At 40.1% G+C, this 24,068-nt stretch overlaps 1 protein-coding gene across 1 annotated transcript in view; it reads right to left on the bottom strand.

Annotated features, from left to right (window-relative positions):
- Nucleotides 1-9,557: 9,557 nt before the first annotated feature.
- SENP7 (SUMO specific peptidase 7) overlaps nt 9,558-24,068 on the bottom strand; it is a 37,658-nt gene continuing 23,147 nt past the window's right edge. Inside the window, exons 5-8 of the mRNA XM_030582577.1 lie at nt 22,846-23,043; nt 21,111-21,308; nt 10,733-10,851; nt 9,558-9,675 (exon numbers count right to left, since the gene is read on the bottom strand). Coding sequence (XP_030438437.1) covers nt 9,650-9,675; nt 10,733-10,851; nt 21,111-21,308; nt 22,846-23,043 — 541 coding nt within the window. The 3' untranslated portion in view covers nt 9,558-9,649. The remainder of the gene's footprint in view (nt 9,676-10,732; nt 10,852-21,110; nt 21,309-22,845; nt 23,044-24,068) is intronic.

The following is a 24,068-nucleotide window of genomic DNA, read 5'->3' as shown; positions in this document are numbered from 1 at the left end:
CAGACTGACCTCCGTTGCTCTGCACAACCCCTACTGGCTAATTTAAGAGTGGCATTTACAGGCTCCTAAGAGTTCCACCCAAGTCTTCACCTAAAAGATGTTAATGTACAGCTGCAGGGATACTAGGGAGGCAGGAGAGTAAAACACTAAAAAAGACACTGAATAAAATAAGCTTAGGTTTAACGCAAGACTATGGTTCTGATTTAAATGATCACAAAATCAAGGAGATTCAAAATTAAGGTTGACATTGTATCCTTCACTCACTCCAATATGATTTCTCTCTCTCTCTCTCTCTCTCACACACACACACACACACACACACACACACACACACACACACACACACACACACACACACACACACACACACACACACACACACACACACACTTTCAACAAGATTACTGGCCTAGTAGATGGGTCAAAGCTGTAGATGTGATTTATCTTGATTTCAGTAAGGTTTCCGAAACTGTCCCACATGACATTCTCAGAAACAAACTAGCAAAATGTGGTCCAGATGAAAATACTATAAGGTGGGTGCATAACTGGCTGAAAAACCATACTTAAAGAGTAGTTATCAGTGGTTCGCTGTCAAACTAGGAGAATTTATTTAGTGGACCCTCCCATGGTTCTGTTCTGCATCTGGCACTATTCGATATTTTCATTAATGATTTGGCTAATGGAGTGGAGAGTGTCCTTATAATATCTGTGAATACCACCAACCTGTTAGGCATTGCAAGCTCTTTGGAGGAAAGGATTAGTATTCAAAATTAACTTGACAAATTGGAGAATTGGTGTGAAATTAACAAGATGAAAATAAATAAAGACAAGTGCAAAATACTACAGTTAGGAAGGAAAAATCAAATGAGGAATAACTGGCGAGGCATTAGTACTGTTGAAAAGGATCTGGGTACAGGGGATCACAAACTTAGTATGAGCCAACAATGTGATGTAGTTGAGAAAAAGGCTAATATAATTCTGAGTGTATTAACAGAAATGTCAAAGCTAAGACACAGGAAGTAACTGTCTAGCTCTACACAGAACTCGTTAGGACATAGCTGAAGTACTGTGTCCAATGCTGGGCACCACACTTCAGGAAAGATGTGGATAAACTAGATAAAGTCCAGAGGAGAGTTACAAAAAATAAGAGCTTTAGAAAACCTGACCTATGAGAAAAGGTTTAAAAACTGAGCATGCTTAATCTTGTGAAAAGAAGACTGATGGGGGACCTGATGATAATCTTCAACTATGTTAATGGCTGTAATAAAAAGGAAGGTGATCAATTGCTCTCCAAGTCCTCTGAAGGTAGGACAAGAAGCAAATCTGCATAATCTGCATTAAGTGAGATTTAGGTAAAATAAAAATATTAAGAAGCTAAGATATTACGGTAAAGATGTTAGGAAAATCTTTGAAACTATAAGGACAGTTAAATGTTGGAAGAAGCTTCCAAGGGCACTGAGAAATACTCATCATTGGAGGTTTTTATTAACAGGTTAGACAAACACCTCTCAGGGATGGTCTAGATATATTTGGTCTTGCCTCTGTGCAGGGGGCTAGAGTAGGTGACCTGTCGAGGTCCCTTCCAGTCTTACTTGATATTATTTTATATTTATATAGAACCTTTTACCAAAGGATCTCAAAGCAATTTTCAGGCATTAATGAATTAAGCCACAACACATCTCCTTAAGGTAGGTAAATATTTCTCTAGTTTTAAAGATGAGAAACAAGCAGAGTAACTTGCCCAATGTCACACAATGAGTCAATTGCAGAACAAGGAACAGAACTCAGAAATTCCGTCTCCTCATTGCTGTTCCTTAACTACAAGACCATCCATTCCTATAGTACACATCATGCACTGTTCTGAGATTTGTGCAATGCTTTAGTGATAGTGTGATCTCTGATCCATACATTCTACTCCAGTATTTACATTGGCAAGTCATGCCTGCCTCTTCTACGTTTCTAAAAAAATCAATAAATATAACTATTGCCTACACATATACATTACATACTTGGTTCAGCTGAAACAAATGACTGATTGTCCTTGCAGATTCTGTTGCGCAACTTGCTCAGATACTCTGACATGTTCATCTTTGGTTTACCAGCAGTGCCAACTAGTGGGGAAATCCTCACATCCTCACTGGTGGCAGAATACTGCTTCTGCAATGAACTCCTGGGAAGAGCCTCTGAGCAGTGTTCCTTTGCACAGCTGAGAGCTGGTTCCAAATGGTCTTGGATGGATGTTTCTTTACATGCTGCCTCTACAACCAGGGAAATATTTTCCTGAATCAGGTCAGATCTGTGGCCCTGGGTTGAAATTATCCTTCGTTCTTTCTAGAAAACAAAAATCCAAGATTTATGCTTTTCTGGGGTGCAAAATATACACTTATTGCCTGACTTTGCTGAGATGACTGAGCTCTGTGACAACTGACTTACACAGCTAGCAAGGTAAGAGAGACGTTGCTTAGCATTTCAGATGGAGCTAAGTTTAGGACTCAGACTGGGGTTAATTCTTCTTCCCCCCATCTTATGACAATGCACAACATTTACCTGACATATAGTAAGCAGAGAACAACCTTTCTGACCATGATTATTTTCAAACTGAACAAGAAACCAGTGTCTAATCTTTTGGCAGCTGCCCCAGGGGCTGCCACAGATAAGCAATGAGCACTTCTAACTCCCATCAAAAACAGAGTTGGGGGTACTGAATAGGTCTCAGATTCAGCCAATTGGGAGTTCAGGGCCTGATCCAAAGCCCACTGAATTCAATGGGAGTCTATTCATTGACTGCAAGGGGCTTTGGATTAAGTGTTTACAGAGCACCTACCACTGGAGCATTCAGGTGCCTGAACACAGGTGACATGTATTGGACTCTGCTCTTACTTTTTGCAAGTTCAGTTTCTCAAACTTGAGTTCCCTTTACCCCTTTTTTTCCCCTTGTTTAACAACAGATTAGAATAAACTATTTATCATCTCCAGGACTCCAACAACCGACTTGCAGTTGATAATTTTAAAATATGTGAAGGTTATAGTTTATTCTCTTCTAACAGTGAAGGAAGCTATGCTACTGAATTTATGCTATAATTAGCTTAGTGCTTTGAAATAAATCTTCTCCTTTGAATCATTCATTTGCAGTGTAATACTAATTAATGGTTCCAAAGCACACTTTAAGCCATGGATTAGCATTTTAGATTACAACAAAAAGGATTAAAACTGAAATAAGTAAAAAAAGGTAATTTTGGAAATGAAAAAAATAGTGAAAGAGGAAAATTAGTACATCAATACATTCTGCTACTTAAGCACCAACGCTGGAAACACTTACACAAGTAACTCTACAGACCTGAGTAGTCACACAAGTTCAAACTGGACAATAAGGAGGTGATATTTAAAGTACATCAGAAACAGAAAAAATCCTAAGAGTACTGGCCCATTATGAGACAAAAATGGGGGAACTAATAATAATGCAGAAAGGGTAAAAGTGTTCAATAAATATTTCTGCTCTGTATTTGGGGAAAAACATATGATGTAATCATATCAGAACACTCTTTCCATTCCACTAATATCTAGTTAAATATCAGCTACTAAAAGTTAGACATTTTTTAAATCAGCAGTCTGGATAACTTGCATCTAAGAGTTAAAAGAGCTCGCTGCAGAGCTCACCGGACCATTAATGTTGATTTCCAATTAGTCTTGAACATGGGGCCAGTGCTAGTGGACTGGAAAAAAACTAAGGTTGTGTCAATGTTTAAAAACAGTAAATGAGATGACTCAGGTAATTACAGGCCTGCCACTCTGACATTGATTTCAGGCAAGATTATGGAGTGGCTGATACAGGACTCGATTAATAAAGAATTCAAGGTAATATAATTAATACCAATCACCATGGGGTTATGGAAAACAGATCCTGTCAAATTAACTGGATAGCTTTTTTGATGAGATTACAAGTTTGACTGATAAAGACAGTAATACTGATTATAATATACTAGACTTCTGTAAGGCATTTGACTTGGTAACATGACACTGATTAAAAAACTAGAACGATATAAAATCAACATGGCACTATGATGGGATGCTCACCCCACACCAGCCCTGAAGGGGTTAAGGTGGCCCCAAAAGGGCTAATTAACCTACACAGCTGCATCTCTTGGGAGGCCCAGAGATATATACAGAGTAATTACTGTTGAAGCCCAGCTGGGGGAGAAGCTGGGAAAGGATTATAAAGACAGGAAGTTAGTAGTAGCAGGAGGGCTGCCGGGAGAGAGACTGTAGTCATTCTCTAGGAGCAGAGAACTAAGAAGGAGGAAACCCAGGGTGGAGAATAAATAGAGCCCTGTGGGGATACAAAATATATATCCACAGATGCAGATATCCGAGGATATAAACCAGTATCCATGGAGCTGCAGGAATTGCATGGTGAAAGCAGCAGCATGTCAGGCCGCCTCTCCCAGGAAATAGCGCCCCACGCTGGCAGCTCCTCTGGCATGGCTGTTCTGCCCCCAGCCCTGCCCACAGGGTGAGGAGAACCAGGCTCACTAGCAGCTGTCCTTGGTGCTGCTAGTGTGCGCAAGCAGCTCGCACGCCTCCAGACAGGAGACGCAGAACGTTGTGTTGAAGGGACTCCTGTCCGGAAGTCTATGAGCCGCTTGCACACACTAGCTGTTGATGAGCCTGGTGCCCGCCCCAGTGGGTGGGGTTCGGGGTGATACACCCATGCTGGATTAGCTGCCGGTGGGGTGGCTGGCTCTTGGGAGCAGCGACCTGATATGCTGTTGCTTTCGCCACTGTGGTTCCCAGTAGAGCCCTGCAGCTCCACGGATACCTATTTATATCCACGGATATAAATTTTGTATCCACGCAGGGCTTTAAGTCCTGGGATCCTAGCCCTGGAAGCAGAGTCAATCCCAGAGAAGCTGTGGGGAAAGACAGCCTGAGAAGCCCCGGTAGGAAGAAGCCCAGTGAAAACAACAGCAAGGACGGGGACTGTATAGACCTTGGCTGCTGTTCACAGGATTCCAGGGCTGGAACACAGTGTAAACAGAGGGCCTGGGTTCCTCTACCAGCAACAGCAAAGTGGCAGAGGACTGTTGGAGGTACCATCCAGACAGCTGGTCTGGTGAAACTTTAATACCCTGGAAAGAGGCATTATATAGTGACTAGTTGGAGGGGTGGGTCATGAAGAGAGAGCACTGTGAATTACGGGAAGAGGAATGACTACACCAATAGACTCAAGTGTCAGCGGGGTAGCTGTGTTAGTCTGGATCTGTAAAAAGCGACGAAGAGTCCTGTGGCACCTTATAGACTAATAGATGTGTTGGAGCATGAGCTTTCGTGGGTGAATACCCACTTCGTCAAACGCATGTGATGGAAATTTCCAGAGGTAGGTATAAATATGCAGGCAAGAATCAGTCTAGAGATAACAAGGTTAGTTCAGTCAGGGAGGATGAGGCCCTCTTCCAGCAGTTGAGGTGTGAACACCAAGGGAGGAGAAACTGATTTTGTAGTTGGCTAGCCTTTCACAGTCTTTGTTTAATCCTGAGCTGATGGTGTCAAATTTGCAGATGAACTGAAGTTCAGCAGTTTCTCTTTGGAGTCTGGTCCTGAAGTTTTTTGCTGCCGGATGGCTACCTTTAAATCTGCTATTGTGTGTCCAGGGAGGTTGAAGTGTTCTCCTATAGGTTTTTGTATATTGCCATTCCTAATATCTGACTTGTGTCCATTTATCCTTTTATGTAGGGATTGTCCAGTTTGGCTGATGTACATAGCAGAGGGGCATTGCTGGCATATGATGGTGTATATTACATTGGTGGACGTGCAGGTGAATGAACCAGTTATGTTGTGGCTGATCTGGTTAGGTTCTGTGATGGTGTCGCTGATGTAAATATGTGGGCAGAGTTGGCATCGAGGTTTGTTGCATGGATTAGTTCCTGAGTTAGAGTTACTATGGTGCAGTGTGTGGTTGCAGGTGAGAATATGCTTAAGGTTGGCAGGTTGCCCATGGGCGAGGACTGGTCTGCCTTCCAAGGCCTGTGAAAGCAAGGGATCATTGTCCAGGATGGGTTGTAGATCACTGATGATGTGTTGGAGAGGTTTTAGATGAGGACTGTAGGTGATGGCCAGTGGAGTTCTGTTGGTTTCTTTCTTGGGCTGGTCTTGCCAACTTTGCCCATATCTTTACACCAGCAACACCATCACAGGACATAACCAGATCAACCACATCATCACCAGTGCTAGAAGAGAGCCTCATCCTCCCTGATAGAACTAACCTCGTTATCTCTAGACTGATTCTTGCCTGCATATTTATACCTGCCTCTGGAAATTCCCACCACATGCGTCTGACAAAGTGGGTATTCACTCACGAAAGCTTATGCGCCAATACTTCTGTTAGTCTATAACAGAGGTTGGCAACCTTTCAGGAGTGGTGTGCCGAGTCGTCATTTATTCACTCTAATTTAAGGTTTTGCATGCCAGTAATACATTTTAATATTTTAGAAGGTCTCTTTCTATAAGTCTATAATATATAACATGTAAATTACATACATAATTTACATGTATGTAAAGTAAATAAGGTTTTTAATTGTTTAAGAAGCTTCATTTAAAATTAAATTAAAATGCAGAGCTACCCGGACCGGTGGCCAGAACCTGGGCACTGTGAGTACCACTGAAAATCAGCTCACATGCTGCCTTTGGCACCCGTGCCATAGGTTGCCTGCCCCTGGTCATAAGGTGCCACAGAACTCTTTGTTGCTTTTTCCACCAATGGAGTGACCATCAGCAGGGGCTGCCTAATGGGAAGAAAACTGCTATACCATACCTGGTCACAAGGAGGCGCTCTTACAGTGAGTGAACCCCATTACAGGCATACATTAGATGGACAAAAAACTGGCTAAATGATAGGTCTCAAAATGAGACTATAAACAAGAAATCATCATTCAGCACATGTATGCCTAATGTGGTGCCATAGGGATTAGTTCTTGGCCCTACCCTACAATATTATCATCAGTGAGGTGAAAGAAAACAAAAAGTCATCACTGATAAAGATTGCAGACAACACAAAAATTGGGGGAGTGGTAAATAATGAACAGGACAGTTCACTGACAGAGTGATCTGAATTGCTTGGTAAGCTGGGTGCAAGCAAACAATATGCATTTTAATAAGTCTAAGTGTCAATTTATACATGGTGGAAACAAAGAATGTAGGCCATACATATAGGATGAGTGACTATCTTGGAAAGTAGTGAGTAAGATTTGGGTGTGGTGGATAATCAACTGAACATGAGCTCCCTGCAGTCTGATGATGTGGCAAAAAGGACGAATGAAATCCTTGTATGCATAAATAGGGGTATCTCAAGTAGGAGCACAAACATTATTTTACCTCTGTATCTGGCACTGGTGCGACCTTTGCTGGAATACTGTATCCAGTATTCTGGTGTTCATAATTCAAGATGGATATTGATAAATTGGAGAGAATTCAGAGAAGAGCAACCAGAATGATGAAAAGACTGGAAAACATGCCTTAAAGTGACAGAAGGATCTCAATCTTTTTAGCTAAACAACAAGAAGGTTAAAGGGGGCTAGATCACAGTTTATAAATATCTATACGGGGAACAAATATTTGATAATGGGATCATCAAACTAGCAGCTAAAGGTATAACACAATCCAATTGCTGAATGTTGATGTTAAACAAGTTTAGACTGGAACCAAGGCATACATTTTTAACAGCGAGAAATTAACCACTGAACCCATTTAACATGGGTCATGGTGGATTCTCCATCATTGGCATTGTTTAAATCAAATGTGGACTTTTTTTTAAAAGATACACTCTAGGAATTATTTTGGGGAAGTTCTATGGTTTGTGTTATATAGAAGATCAGACTAGATGATCACAATTGTCCCTTCCGGTCCTGGAATCTAAAAATCACTCACATATGTAGAGTTACTCATGTAAATGTTGCAGGGTCAAGGTCTTAGTGTGTTATTATAAGGGAATGAAAGGAGAGCTATCAAGATTCGATACATCACTACTTAGCCAACAGGTGGTACATAATGTCTTTTAAAGACAATTTACTAGCTGCTGCTATAATCTTTGGATTTAGTTACTGCTATTAAAGTGAGAAAATACTGTAACACAACAAAATTGTTACTTACATATGACGATGGTACTTTTCCAGGGGAACTTGAATTACATGGATCAGGAAAATGGCCACTAAATCTTCTTTTCCTCTTCTCAGAATTCAGACAACTTGCTTCACTCAAACCAAAAGAGGTATAGTTCAAGGTTTTGCTTTCTTTATCTTGTTGATCGCTTTCCTTGTTTTCTATACCAAAGATTTTAATAAAAATAACAAAAAAGAAAAATGACTTAATAGGGCACAATACGGTAACATTGCTATTAAAATTGATGGTAGTCATCCTTAAACATCTTCACTGTTTTCAAACTGTGGTCACAGTGACAAAAATTTTTAAAGTGCATCGATTACCATATTTGCATCCACACAAAATTTCTCTCTCTCTTTCTTGCATGTGTTTACTAGATAATTTCCCGCCAGGGGAAATGGCGATACACAATGAAAAATTATTTTAAATTCAAAACCAATCTGAACAAATCTCCAATCTACAGGAGCAAGAAAAGGATGTCACTGAACTCATAGCTCGCCTCAGAGTAGGAATGTTATCCTCAGTACTCAAGCCACTTCTAGCCTTGGTAATTAACGTTCTGCCTCCCTAAGTCTCTCCTGCAGTTTCAGATGGACACAGTATTCTGCCCCTCTTGTAAATATTGCTGAGAAATGTTAAAAAACTTGTGTAACCCACATACCTCCTGGGTGCGGTGCTCTGTCCCCTCTAGTGGCACCCAGACCACTTATAGATTAATGAGTTTGCTACAGCCCTAGCTAAGGTCCATGTGGCTTTTAGCTCATGCAGTACAGGCTCATGCCTTTAGCTTCAGAGGTCCAAAGTTCCATCCCACCTGACAACAACTGGGGTTCGTCGGTGCTACACTTGTACATTACATCACCCACTTGCCTGTCTTGCAGTAGTGAACAAAATCACTGTGTAGCATTTGTACAACAGTTAAGTTCATATAACATTTTAATATCCTTTCAGACAAAAGGCTTTGTATAAAGATGCGATATTATTGTTAGGGTTGTCAATTAATCGCAGTTAATGCATGCAATTAACACAAAACTAATTAACTAAATTAAAAAATAGTTGCGATTAATTGCAATTTTAATCATATTGTTAAACAATAATAGAATACCAATTTACATTATAAATATTTTTCATGTTTTTCTACGTTTTCAAACATTGATTTCAGTTACAAAGTTACACAATATGAAGTGTACAGTGCTTACTTTATATTATTTTTTAATACAAATATTTGCACTGTAAAAAAGAAACAAAAGAAATATTCTTTTTCAATTCACCTTATACAAGTCCACTTAGTTCTACTTCTCGTTCAGCCAATCACTAAGACAAACCAGTTTATATATATTTACAAGAGATAATGCGGCCCGCTTCTTATTTACAGTGTTACCTGAAAGTGAGAACAGGCATTCACATGGCACGGTTGTAACAAGCATTTCAAGGTATTTACATGCCAGATACGCTAAACATTCATATGCGCCTTCATGCTTCGACCTGCAGGGTGGGTCTAAAGCAGGGGTGGCCAACCTGAGTCTGAGAAGGAGCCAGAATTTACCTAAGAGTCACAGTAATACATGAGCAGCCCCTCATCAGCTCCCCCCCGCTCCCAGCACCTCCTGCCTACCGGAAGCCCCGCCAATCAGCGCCTCTCCCACCCCTCCCCGCACATCCTGATCAGCTGTTTCGTAGCATGCAGGAGGCTCAGAGGGAGAAGAGTGAGGCATAGCAGGCTCAGGGGAGAGGGTGGGAAGGGGTGGAGTGGGGGAAGGGCCTGTGGCAGAGCCAGGGGTTGAGCAGTGAGCACCCACCGGCACACTGGAAAGTTGGCACATGTAGCTCCAGCCCCAGAGTCGGTGCCGATACAAGGAGCTGCATATTAACTTCTGAAGAGCCGCATGTGGATCCAGAGCCACAGGCTGGCCACCCCTGGTCTAAAGTTTTACATTCTTTTGTTTCTGAGTGCAGGTATACAACAAAAAATTCTATATTTGTAAATTGCACTTTCACAATAAAGAGATTGCACTTCACTACTTGTATGAGGTGAACTGAAAAATATAACCTCTTATTTTTTACAGTGCAAATATTTGTAATAAAAATATTAAGTCAGCACTGTACACTTTATATTCTCTGTTGTAATTGAAATCAATATATCTGAAAATGTAGAAACACATCCAAAATATTTATAATAAACTTAAATTGGTATTCTATTAACAATTGTGCAATTAAAACTGCAATTAATCATGACTTTTTAAAATCTCACGATTAATTGCAATTATTTTTTTTATCGTTTGATAGCTCTAATTATAATAACTGAAGGTACAGCCTGAGGCTTCTCTCTCAATTTCCTTCTCTTTGTAGGTTTAAATTATTGCCTTAACATTATTTAAAATTTAGCTTTGGATATTTGATAGCATATGGATATTTTATCCCACACACTTTCGACAAATTGTACATACTGTTCACAAAGCAAAACCTTTGTATTACCTTCTTTTTCTTACACTCTGCTTGTAAATCTAAGGCAAATATCCAGTTATTCAACCGTAATATCCAAATATTTAAATGCAAAACAGAACTGATCTTCATCACCAACCTTTCTTCTGCTGGGCATATCTTCTTACAGTAAACAGAGCATTATTGCTTTCTGCTTCTTTAGAAGGTTCAGACAATTTCAGAAGACTGTCATCTGTCTTCTTCTGGCGCCATTCATTCCTGTAAAAACAGCAACTATGAATTCTCCTTAATTCTGCAAGAGTACTGACTAACCCTCTTTATGGATATCAGAGAACGATCAGACTACAGAATCCTGCTTCACTAGTAAGTGCTGTGAAGCACAGCAAAATACAATGCAGACATTCAGTTTCCTCCATGGAAATACACTACTAGACATATTGACATTAGCAGTGTTGATCACTAGTGAAAAGGATGCTTCTAAGAAGGTGCACAACATGAGAATCTGATTCACTGGTAAAGGTTATTTAAATATTGTTCTGCCAGTGCTGCCTGTGAAGCACTGTTGAGACAATGATCAGAAGCACTGACTGCAAAGAGAAAAGCCATAGTTAATTAAATATCTCCTTCCCTTTGTCATTAACATCAGGTATAGGGACAATATAGCACATTTCAAATTATTTGAGACTTTAAATGGGCACAAGATTCCAAAGTATGAGTTGTTCCCAAGAGAAAAGGTTTTAAACAGAGTGTTCCAGCTAAAAGGTCCTTGAAAAGGATGTGCTTAGCACAGAGGGGCTGAAGGAAGATAAGGAAGATTATTGAAAACTGATAAAAGGAAAACTATGAGTCTTAGTCTGTGCCTATTTCTCAAGCTGTTGGTTTTATTTTAAAAATGAAAGCAACAATAGCAGAACCAAGGCATTTTCTCCCCTCTACAACTCTTTTTTTCTTTACAAAATGTACCAATAAATTGATGTCACACTTCAGTTTTGAGGGTCTGATGTTGTGGGCTGCTGACAGTCCTCAACTCCTATTGAAGTTAATGGGAGCTGACAAAGCTTAGTACTTTTCCCCAGAAACAGGAGACACCACCTAGCAAGATTGGGACCTGTCAGATGTGGGTGCTTAAATGCATTTCCGACACCAGCAAAAAGGATGGTCACTTTGGACAATAAGCCATATTAATCTATTTTATATTTTCCATGTCAGTTGTCTGCTTCAACTTGAATTTTTTGGGAAAATTTCAGAAAAAATAGTTCAGCCATTTCAGAGAATGAAGTGAGGGGAAAATATGTTCATTCGCCTATGTTAAAAAAATTCTGGAGACCTATTCTTTAAAAAGCACTCCCTTGATTTAGAGCAGTGGCTTGAAATTTGGCACAAGAGTTGCCTTTGAGTCAAGTAAGTGCCTTTTGCTGTCCTTGTAAAAATCCACCCACATCTGGCCAAGTTAGAAGACCACGAAAAATTATAGTTTGCACATGCTCAGTAGACACTTCTTAGATTCTAGCAGCTAAATTCCTCAAATTCCCTCTGCACCAGTCCAGGGCTGAGCAGGACTGTCTCTGCAACTGCAGCTCTGGATTGCTGCAGGCTGTGCCAGGTCAGGGTCCAGGTACCTGAACTGAGAACAAGGAAACTATTTCTCTGGCTACGTCTACACTGCACACCACTGGTGGCAGCATGTAGGGGATGTGTAGCTACATGCCAGGCTGCATTCATTGCAGTGTGTAGCTACAAGTACCAGTGAAAAGCTCTGGCAAGGGGAGGCAACGGGAAAGAGAGCTGGCATTTCCTGCTGCCTCCTAGCCACTGGAGTTTTTTTCTGTGGCAAGAAGTGGCTCAAATAGCAAGGAGCTGCTGGAGCCTTTCCTCACTGCCTCCCCTCTGCCAGAGCCTTTCCCTACACTGGGGAAAGGCTCTGGCAGTAGGACATTACACTGGTAAAAACAGCATTGTAATTGGAGGAGGCATTGTTTGGGTGCACAGAGAGCTGTGTAGGGTATATACCCACCGGATTCAGGCATGTCTTTACTTTAATCACCTAAGCAGTGCTCCATTGTCAACACTTCTATTTATACCTGGGCCAGGGGGCAAACAGTGTATGTACTCTACATGCTGCCGTAAGAAGTGAGCAATGTAGACGTACCCTCCCTGCTCTCAATGACCTTCCTCCTGGAAGGCAGCATTGAGGAGGAAGCTCCAATTTGAATATTGATAGATGTGGACACAGTAGGTGTAGGGCAACATCTTGCACGAGGAGCTGAGGGGTAGGGGAGAATTGGGATTTGCTCAAGAGGCTGGGACATGAAGTCAGAGGAGACACAACTGGATGAGAGCCCAGAGAAGGTGACTAGGCCTAGAAGCCAACGGGAACAGGAAACATCGGGGTTGCGGGGTCATGACTAGAGGAAGGGGAAAAGAAACATGGAATGAGGAACCATGAAGTGGAGAGAACTGGGATGGGGAATCCAGAGAAGCAAGACACATTTCCTGGGCAAGGAGACTGGATCTGGCAAAGTGAGGAAAATGGGTCTGGGTCAAGAAGCCAGGGTGAGGAACAGACAGGACTGGAACAGGGACAGGTTGGAGGAGAGGGGGCAAAAGTGGTCACTTGTGTGGAATGGGTAGAAGAATCTGTGCCCTCTGAAGAACACTGGCTCTAGAATGGAACCCAAGATTCCTGAACTTCCCGTCCTCAGCTGTTAGCAAATATCTGAGGTACCCACAGGCAAACTGTATATCTCATCCCCTCTAGTGTTGTGCCACAAAGAGGATAACAACTTACTACTGCTATCAGTTACTCCATCAGCTCAAGTGGCAGAACTCTGCATGGTGGATTTAAAGGTTCTACCCCTGCTGATGAACCATACAGGTATCAATATGATGCTGCAATAGAACTTCTATCTTTTCAGCTGGATTTTTAAAAAGCCTATGAAATTATGCCCAGGTGCTACGTTAAAAGGATATTGATGTTACAATGTCAAACACTCTAGTGTAGGGCCAATCTACACTAGAAGTGCTACAGTGGCACAGCTGAACCGATGCAACTGCACCACTGTAGCATGTCTGATGACGCTTTATGCTGACAGGAGAGAGCTCTCCCATCAGCATAATAAAACCATCTCCCTGAGAGGCGGTAGCTATGTCGGTGAGAGAAGCATTGTCCAGACAGGCACTTAGGTAGGCGTAGCGTGTGTTGCTCAGGCAGGTGGCTTATTCACACCCAGGTTAATACCAGAGTTAAGGCTCCCTGTGCAATCTTAATTCACTCCCTTGTGCACATGCATTATACTATCCTTTCATTACATGATCACAATGTTTTTTCCATAGGACCTCTGCCTCCTTTAGTACACAGGATGGACCTGCTCTGGCAATGAATCAGGGCTGTGTAGTGAGGAACACTGTTGTCTGGAGGATCATTGCTTCATTTTCTGTAGATGCTGGAAGGTGTGGAATGAATGATGCAGTGCACTGCCAGAAAAGAGAGGAGGGTCTCATGGTTAAGGCAGCTGAATGTTGCCCTAGGGAATTGGATTCTATCCTTGGCTTTGCCACTGAGTTCCTATGTGATTCTAGTCAAGTCACTTAAACCAAAGCTTTTACAAGTGGTCATAAGTTGCACATTCCTCATTTTCTGGGTGCCTGACCAGAGATCTTGGGGTTTGATTTGCAGAATTGCTGAGCACTCACAGCTGCAACTGAAGTCAATGGGAGCTGTGCTTTGAACATATAAATTACTCTATAATGCCAAGTACTCTAAAAACATCTGATCCTAGTTGTCTCAAACTGGGAAAACAGAGTTAGTAGATACTTTTGACCTTAATCGCTCTGTCTCTCTTCTCCATATCTGTAAAATGGGGATACCACTCCCTCATCTCACTGCTGTGTTGTGAAACACTTTCATACTATATCAATGACTGCCATAAAAAATCTCATGGAGAAAATAATCCTGTCTTCAGAGCAGAATTGGAATAGCATGCAGTAAGTAAGGCATGTGAGGGCTACACACTGAACTATCAGGATAAAACAAAATATTGAATAGCTGATCATTGAATAAGTACTGTACACTGAATGAAGCAGGGGGCCTGTGGAAAAAAATAGTCTTCAATTATATGATGATATACTATCATAATGCATACACATAAAAGGGCCAAATTAAGGTTGCACAGGCAACTTTAATTCTGGCATTTCCTAACTTTTGAGTGCTTGACTTTCTCATCTTAAATAATGTTATTTTAACCTGTGTGGGTATGTAGTCTGCCTGTCTGTCAATCAATCACACAGTTTCCCATTTTAAGAGATCCTGCAAAAATCATCAGGAGTTTCTGGCATTTAGTTTAGTACGACTAATCAATCTTCCCCAGACATTTGACACATACCATCAATCAAACATTTCTTCAGGAATGTTTCAGGAAATATATATGCAAACACAAACATTTCCCCTTTACATAAATACAGATAAACTCAGTTCATCTTATTTTCACCATAGTATAGTATTGGTAGTGAATATTACTTTAAAAGGTGACCTGCACGGATATATGAATAATCAAACGGCTGTGAAAATGTGTGGAATCCTTCAAATAGTCAGGAGGGCTGGTACCCAACACACACAACTTACTTTCCCCAGGTTTCTATACAGCTATGATCTGCCCAGGATCACCATGGTGCCCTGGTGCCCACATGGTGATGGGTCATCTCTGGAGATGGTCTCAAGGTGTAAGGTAATTCAAAGGGGAGGATTCATGGGTTTGTTTTTGAACACACTGCAAAGCTGTCTCAAGGAATATTTTTAAAAATAAATGAGATTCCTAATATAGTGTTAGAATTACAAACAAAACACAGTTATTTTCAAGGCAAATTGATGGGTACTTATGGGGCTGAGTTTCTCACTTCTTTTTCCTATTTACTAATTGTAAAATCTGATTAGCTAGTAGTTAGTAATAATTTTCCACGTGTGGAATGTACTTAAAAATGAGATTTTCACAGTTGGATGGGGATTAATACACGGAAAACAAACAAATTAGCAATTATCTATCTTTTATGGGAGCTCCAGAGACTTCATAATATGCTTGCAAATTTCCCACCCCTTCTGTCCCTCTTCCAAAATTCTTTTGTATAACAAATGCTAAAATGAGAGAACAGTTAATTGTTCAGCTCCGACCTATCAGATGATCTGGGAATATTGCAAGTGGCTCACAAAAGGAACTCTGTGATTTGATGAATGCTGGGTGCCTCTGCAGCACCCATCAGGTCTCCAAGGGAATGTCTACACTGCACTCAGAGATGTGATTTACACACGTATAGACATACCCAACCTAGCTTTGATCTAGCTAGCTTGAGTACTAATACCAGTCGCTGACTTCAGTGCAGGCTAGCTGCTCCAGTAAGTACTCAGAATCCTGGGTAGGCTTGTACAGCCCATGCTGAAGCATGTGATACTTCAGTGCTATTTGTGCTCTCATTGACTAAATTAAAGCTAGCTTGGGTATGTATTCAGAAGCTTCAGTCACAACTCTGACTGCAGTGTAGACATACTCTGAAGCAATCAAAAGGGCTCAACATCTAGAGCTATTTACTAATGTTTTCATCTTCTAATCTAAATTTACTACTTTTAAAATTCCAACCAGGTTTTTTTAGCTGGCTGAAATGGGAATAAGACAAGACAGACAGCTGTGATCAGACTATGATTAGAAGAAATATGTTTTTGTGGAGTGCTGGGTATGTCTATGTAACACTATTGTAGATGAGTTATTAATTCATGTATAGTAAAACAGGAGGTTTGAGTTATTTTCCTTTAATTCTTATCTGTATTTTCTTGTTAAGGTACCTGCACATTTATAAACATCTTATTTTGTTATTTTAAATATCTGATGAATAGATTTCCCATTCTTCATAAGAGTTTCAAATCTGTTTTTAGAATGGTGAGGTGTGTGTGTTAACATCTGAAGTAATGCTACTTACAACATTGACAGAAGTCTGATAAAAAGGTACCTCATACAAATTCTGAGATGCATCTTACTGTAAAAGCATCTTACTGATATGAAAGATTCAAGGTGACAACCTTAAGAGACAGAGAGACCATCCATTCGGCAGGCAGATAGGCCAAGTCAGAAAAATCAAATTAAAAATATAGTATCATGAATGCAAACAGAAATGCAGGAAAGAATCGTGGGGGGGGCATTCTGTATTCAAATGTATACCAAAATTTTTCCTGTTAAATTCACACATGGTCACAACACATCTAAAATAGGAAACAGAACTCTGAATAAGACTTTACACACACACACTGATGCATTCTGATTAAATAATAAGCCACTCTGGGTTTGCTCATCACCATGTGATGCCTCTCCACATGGGGATGGGTCACTGGAGCCATGTGGTGGGCCTAGATATAAGCGTTGTTGTCGGAAGCCAGCCTAACTCTTTCATCCCCCTTCACAGAGAGACTGTCCACTCATAGGGTTCCCAGTGCACAGGGAACTGCTGTAGCTGTGTCTCAAAAATGGGTTGCAAGAATATTTTATAATAGATATTATGAAACTAACATAAGGGTTGCTCCCAACTCCCCCTATAATATACACACACACATTCAGTTACCTATGTAGTACCTTGTATATACAACTGACAAGAAGTTGCAGTTTAAATTACATGTCGGAACTGGAGTGAAAAGCATCACTTAAACTGATACCAGAACCGCTAGATTACAAGGCTACTATATACACTAGGCTTAATTCTCCATTGCCATGCACCTTAAAGCATTCACCCTGGACAGGTATAGAGACAAAATCAGTTGTTTATACAGTATCAGTGGGGAAAGCTGTGTATTCAGAAGGCAAGAAGTGATTTAATACAAGTACTTCAGTTTCTGCTTTTTTTCCCTGAGTGCTACAAGCAATTCTCTAATACCAACCATTTGAAAAGTACTGATGTATTTGTCATCAAATGGGGCCTGATACTGCATCACCTACTCACATAAGAAATCCCATTAACTTCTCATGAGGTGCAGGATCTGACTCTATCACCACTTGCAGTGGACATCTCTGGCCTTTCTACGTGCAGTGGATTAAAATTTCTCTTGCCACTAAAAAATTATGCTTCCCTACTACAGACATTGGAGGGCAGATTTTCAGAAGATGGTATCAATTTCTACACTCACAATTTTAAGTCACTAGGACAAATATATACCTGATTATACCCACAAATCAGTTATTTACATGTGAATTAAATGGCAAGCATAATAACTGACTGCCCCGTGGAGGCACAAGAATGGAGAAGCCCAGCTAAGGCCTCCAACGTGTATTATTATATAAATATTATAAATAAAAATATATATTTATTGGTTCTTTATATCCACAGTACAAAACTGGATACTTTTGCTATACCAAAGGCATGATTCTCATTTATACTGAGGCCCTTATTCACTGCTCTGGTTATGTCAAATGAGGATGTACATGTATTTGAACCCACTATAAAGGCCTTGTTACTCTGCCAGAGCTGTGTAAAGGAGCCTTTGTGTAAATGAAAATCAGGTCCCAAAGGTATCCTGTACAAAACTACCAGGTAGAGTTGGAACTAGAATCAAACAGAGCTTGTCTAAAACAGTAACTTCATGAGGAAGATGTTTCAGCATTGCTACTTTTACATCACACATTTTAGACAGACTTCTCAGGTTTGTAAGCAGTCTTATCAGCACTTACTCAACACCATTAAAAGTAACATTTGATTCCTGAAAATTGGTTTCTCCTATTAACATGCCTTATCAAACAGGTCCAACATTTTTACTTAACGCCTGGGGTCAGAGAAGATTATTACAAAATAAACATGAGAAATTAATCCCTCAAGCAACAAAGAAACACTGCTACAAAGTAAGCCGAGAGAACCAATTTCTGAAACACTTAGTTTCAGTGACTGTAACTGGCGAAAATATTGAAAAAACATGTTCACGATTGGCTTGAATAAATTAATTTTTTAACAATCCATTCCATTCCCATCTAAAAACTTCAGTAGAGGGAGCCTAAAGTTCTTTCATCTCAGTTTAACACACTTCACCTGTCGCTCTGCATTGTCTTCACAAAGCATGCACTTCCTCATGCTTATTGTGACAGATATGGCAAATTCCTGCAATATCCTAGGCAAACCTTACTGAATTAAGTTTAAATACCTTAAGAATTCATTCTATTAAAAATGCAAATTTGATGCATTATTGTGGGAGTGTATGTAATGTATCTAGGGAAGAGACATGGTTAAGTAAATTCTGGGAAGTGTTATGAGAGCTTCAGAGAGTTACTTGAAACAAAATGACTTTTTAAATTAAGCGAGTTTCCCAGGAAATCTTTATGGAGAGGTGTATGCCAGTGTAATGCCGTTAGTTATGAAAGTACCTACCTAGACTTTTGAAGGAGAAACACATTGTCTACAAATTACCTATTTCCAGATCAAAGACCCTGGCTCTATAAAGGAGGGACTAACTCTTTCCATGGGTGTGCTTGTTTTGATCTAACAGCTATTATGAACTTGCGAACACAGAAAATCCCCTTGGTGAGGTCTGAAAAACTGTATACCTGCCAGAGCTCTTGTTAAAATTGGGGTGATCTCTGGTATTCTTATTAGCATGCGTATAGGTTCTTTTATTATTTTAATATGTTTTCTCTCTAATGCGTTCGCATTAAGAATAAACATGTATGTTTCGGAAAAGCTGTATGGTAACTTATACATATGGGCAACTACACTGTTTATAATCTTTCAAAAGAAGGCAAAGCAGCCCTGCTTAGTCAGTCTGATTTGCTAGGGAATTCACAGTGTAGGCAGGGATCTGTGCAGCCTGGGGGGGGGGGGGGGAGGAAGAGAGAGAGACATGTCTTTGTCCAAGAGATTTGATGTCTGGGAAGCTGGAGAGTGGGTGCCCTTGCTGGACCACGGGAGTGGTAGGAAATACAGGTGCAGTTGCCCTGCCTACACTGTGAACTGTAAAACTTCTCAGAACTGGTTACATAGTGCAAAGAAGCAATCAGCTGTTTCAAAACTGAAATGTCTGTACTGCCTTTTCTAATATACTGTTTCAGATGTATAACTTACCTGTCTTCTCTCAATTCTAAATACAATGAATTATCGACACAATTTCACAAATAGTCTTCTCTCTATGAACACAGGCAACTGTCATTCCAAAATTACGTCTAGGCACAGAGAATACAAATCCCACCATTTCCATGCTAAAGGTGCTGTTGTAAAACATGCATGAGCTGATTTATATGGCCAAGTATGTCACCTTCAAACTATGTGGTTAATATCCAACACACTCAGATTTTCCTTAAGTCTCATCCTGGGATAAGTAGCAGCAAAGTAGTTTCAGAGTCAAATACTAGCTTGTCAAGCCTCGTCCGAGTCAGCACTTCACACTGTTTCTTGAAATGATCCTGGCTATAAAGAGACAGTGAAGACTGAAAAAAAAGAAGCACCTTGATAAAGGAATAATAGGATGCATCTGCCTAATACCATTACATATATGCTGCAAGCTCAGATCAAATGTTTGTACTGCATGCTAACTTGCAAAATGCTCGTGTTCACATCAGGATTTTAAGGATGGGGAGGAGGGTAACTGCAGTGGCATTTTGAGCTAGCCACACAAGTACATACTCAGGGGGTCATGTAAGAATGTATGCTGGTGGCTAGCCTGAGCAGCCATGACCACACTGCTATTTTCAGATGCTAACTTTTATGAGCTACTGCATCTATGTCTAGCTGAGCTGGGAATCGCACCTCCCAGCTGCTGTGTAGTCATAACCTTTATTTCATTATTTCCCCTCTCTTTTTTATTTTCCTTTGTTCTTGATGCTGTTTTTCTTTTAAGCAGAGAGACGAGCACAGAAGGAGGAGAGACGGAATAGTTCACTTTGCAAATGCAGAATGAAACTTACATTATGTAATCCTAGTCAGCTTCATTTCTACAGCTAATTCCTTACATAAAGCATTTCTGTTGTACTGAAGTCTATATAAACATGGAAATAGGAGAAATAGAAAGCTAAAGCAATGAGAGAGGCAGTCCTTGCTGCACACTGATGATGGGGTTGAGACCAGTTGTGGATTTAGGAAGAACAGGACTAGCATATACAAGTGCTTTGAACATATGTCAAAGAAAACCTAGAACCAAGACACCAAATATCACAGCAACAGGCAAGTGACATAATGATTAGTTTTGGACATCATTTCAAACCAATATAGTCATATTAAAACCTAGTAATCATGTATAAACATAAATTTGGAAAAGATCAATGTTTTAAGTTCTATTATTAACAAAAGGTGACCAAGTAATGTCAGATGTAGCAAGAATGAGAATAATGTAATGTTAAAATGATGGGTTGTTGAAAATACTGTATGTTAGTTTGCACTCAGGAAATTCAACTATTGCTTCAAGTCAGATTCTCATAAAAACAGTTTCACAGAAGTTATCTTTTTCATGACAAGTTATGTTGTTTCAGAGAGAATAAGGCTAGCAAAATCAATAATGAAGAACATACCTTTTAGATATAAAAGGGCTTTGGTGAGGAGGACTTAATATGTGACATGTCTGCAAGTTGGCAACAGATGATGAGGGTGGTTGACCTGATAGCAACTTGTCAGCATCAGATAAATTAGCATCTGTTATAAGCTGTCTCTTTATGTATTTTCTTCCAATTTTCATCCTCAGGACATTCTTCAAAATAACTTTAGGTTGCCTGCCATACATATAACAATAAATGATAAACGCTGCACTGAAATCTAGATAAAGAAACATTTGGTTGAATTCATGTAACTTAGTGGCTTAGTAACACCAAATATCATTACTACTAACAAAAGTACCATTTTGTTCAAGGTCCTTTAAAGACATAAGACAAGATCTCTCCACCAAGAAGCTTACAATCTATGTCAGGCAGCTAACACAGAGAACAATGACAACAGACCATGGGTAGGAAGTTGGGTAATCAAGAGGAGACAAGCGGGAAAACCGACCTAACTTTAGCTCAGCGACAGTATGTTAGCATATTGTTGCATTTAGACTGCCTTTGACATCTCAACTGAGAATTTATCATTCTCTGTTTACATAAAATTTATCTTAGAATAACTTCCATGCAAAATCTCAACACTGAAAGAATTGCAGAGTGATCTTAAAAATTCTCCTAGGAACAGGAAGCCACCAATAAAACAAATCTTATTGTCAATCAGTCCGATTCACTCACACCTCTAGCCATCAGCTGGCAAACGGTATAAATGTAAAGCATGTAACGGACTCTGTAATTAATTCTGGCCATTTGTCACAAATCCCAGGTGTCACTCTGCCATATATCAGGAGATTGTGAGGCTGAGAAGAACATCTGCATAGGTCAGAAGAAATGAGCACCAAAATTAGGTCAATCAAAAACATCAAGAGATGACAAAATGCATTTTATCAGTGGTTCAAATGTACAAGACTATCAAAGTATTTAACATGTGTGATCACAGTCAATTTGCTGTTTCGTGTTGCTAATAGCTCTCTTCCCTCAAGCTCTGGTTTATGCTCCGCAGTTCCCATTGTGATTTCTTTCAGATGATTATAATGACGTACAGCCACAGCCTTTTCTGAATTTGGTCTGAATGACACTGTCTCTTAGCTATGCCCTGTAAACAGCTCCCTCTGCCTTCTCTCTCTATGAATTGATCCACCTGGGTCACTTTTCAGCATAGCATGTTGTGGTGTCTGATGTCTTTCTTTCCACTTCCTGTTCTGCTAAGAGGTACAAAGTCCTTCTCCAGGGAGTCTTGGTGTTTGCAGAGCAGATGTTAATTTTCCAGAGCTGGCACACAGGTGGTCTGTGATGAGAAATATGACTTGGAAGAGAGTCAAAATCAGATCCAGAAGAACCATCAGAAGAGGAAAGAATTGTAGATTTCTTCTTCTAGGGGGACAGTTAGATGTGAATGTGTTTTCTTTTCACCGAAGTGATGAAAAACACCCATCTCAGAGAGTCCAATAAGCTGGACCAGAATTAATCAAACTCTAGCCACCAATTCATCAGAAATCCCAAAAGACTGTGGTTGGTACAGGCACACTCAAATTATATGATCTAAAGTGACAGTCACAAGAGTAAGGCTAGTGATCAAGACAACAGGTAACATCTACAATGTAAAAAGGACTAGTTTCCCATAAAAAACAATTGCAAGCAAATGATTATGATTTTCAGCCAAATGAAGCAAAGATCCAGGACGTTAAGACTTAATCAGTATTGAACAACATACCTTTTGGATATAAAAAGGCTTTGGAGAGGAGGATTTAATATTTGCAATATCTCTAGGCTGGCAACGGATGATGAGGGCGGTCGATCTGACTGCAACTTGTCAACATCAGATAAATTAGCATCAGTTATAAGCTGGCTCTGTGTGTATTTTCTTCCTATTTCTGTCCTCAGGACATTCGTCAACATAACTTTGGGTTGCCTGCCATACAGACAATAAGACATAATAAATATAGTGCTGAAGTCTAGAGAAGATACATGAATTCAACAAAGTTTCTTTAAGGACTCTGTAGTCCCTGCAATAACACTTTTCATCTTGGCTAGGGGTGTATCTGCTCAGCTGATGACTTGCAAAATTGCTCTTTGTACAGATGGAGAGTCAAGACTGATTATCTTGGGTCACAGTATCCCTTCCAGGATTTTGCATTCTGGCATCAGTGACTAGCCCAAACACACCTGCATGTATGGGGGTAAATTTTTAGTGCAGCAAAATCTCCACACATGCGGTATCACCTCTATTAAAGTTGACAGAACTGTTGCTACCAGAGCCTCAAACTGCACTGCAACTGTAGATATGAGCATCTTCAAGACAGATTGTACCAAAGGGCGAAAACAGGGGGTCATATTCTGACAACACTTAAAGGACAATACAGCATTTAGTGGTTCATGCACCAATTCAGAATGAGGTTTTGCAAGAAAATTATGCTGTTACTATAGCCAAATATTTTGTCAGATTATCACCTTGATTTTTATGTCCCAACATTAAAAGTTTCTGGTCATCTACATTTGAGAAATTGTATGTAATTATAAATTACAAGGTCAGTTGAAGTTACTATTAAAGTTGCTTACATGAGTTGTGCTACATGACAAAGTTTTTTGACACCCTAAATGACTGTTTCTTGGGAGCAGTTAGTCCTAGAACTCGCAGGAGGAGAGGCAATTCCTGATTTAGTCCTAAATGGAGCACAGGATCTGAATATGGGTGAATATAGCTGAACCACTTGGCAACCATAATATAATATAGCAACCATAATATAATTAATTTTAAACAACCCGGGGGGGCGCAGGGGAGGAATGCACCACAGCAGCTCACCTCAATAGCATTTAATTTCAGAAAAGGGAACTACACAAAAATGAGGAAGCTAGTTAAACAGAAATCAAAAGGTAAAGACCCAAAGGTGAAATGCCTGAAAGCTGCATGGGAACTTTTTTAAGATACCATAATAG

This window comes from Gopherus evgoodei, chromosome 1, assembly GCF_007399415.2.
Source record: "Gopherus evgoodei ecotype Sinaloan lineage chromosome 1, rGopEvg1_v1.p, whole genome shotgun sequence".
Lineage (NCBI taxonomy): Eukaryota > Metazoa > Chordata > Testudines > Testudinidae > Gopherus > Gopherus evgoodei.
The sequence above is the reverse complement of the archived record's forward strand: the minus strand, read 5'-3'. Positions and strand labels throughout refer to the sequence as shown.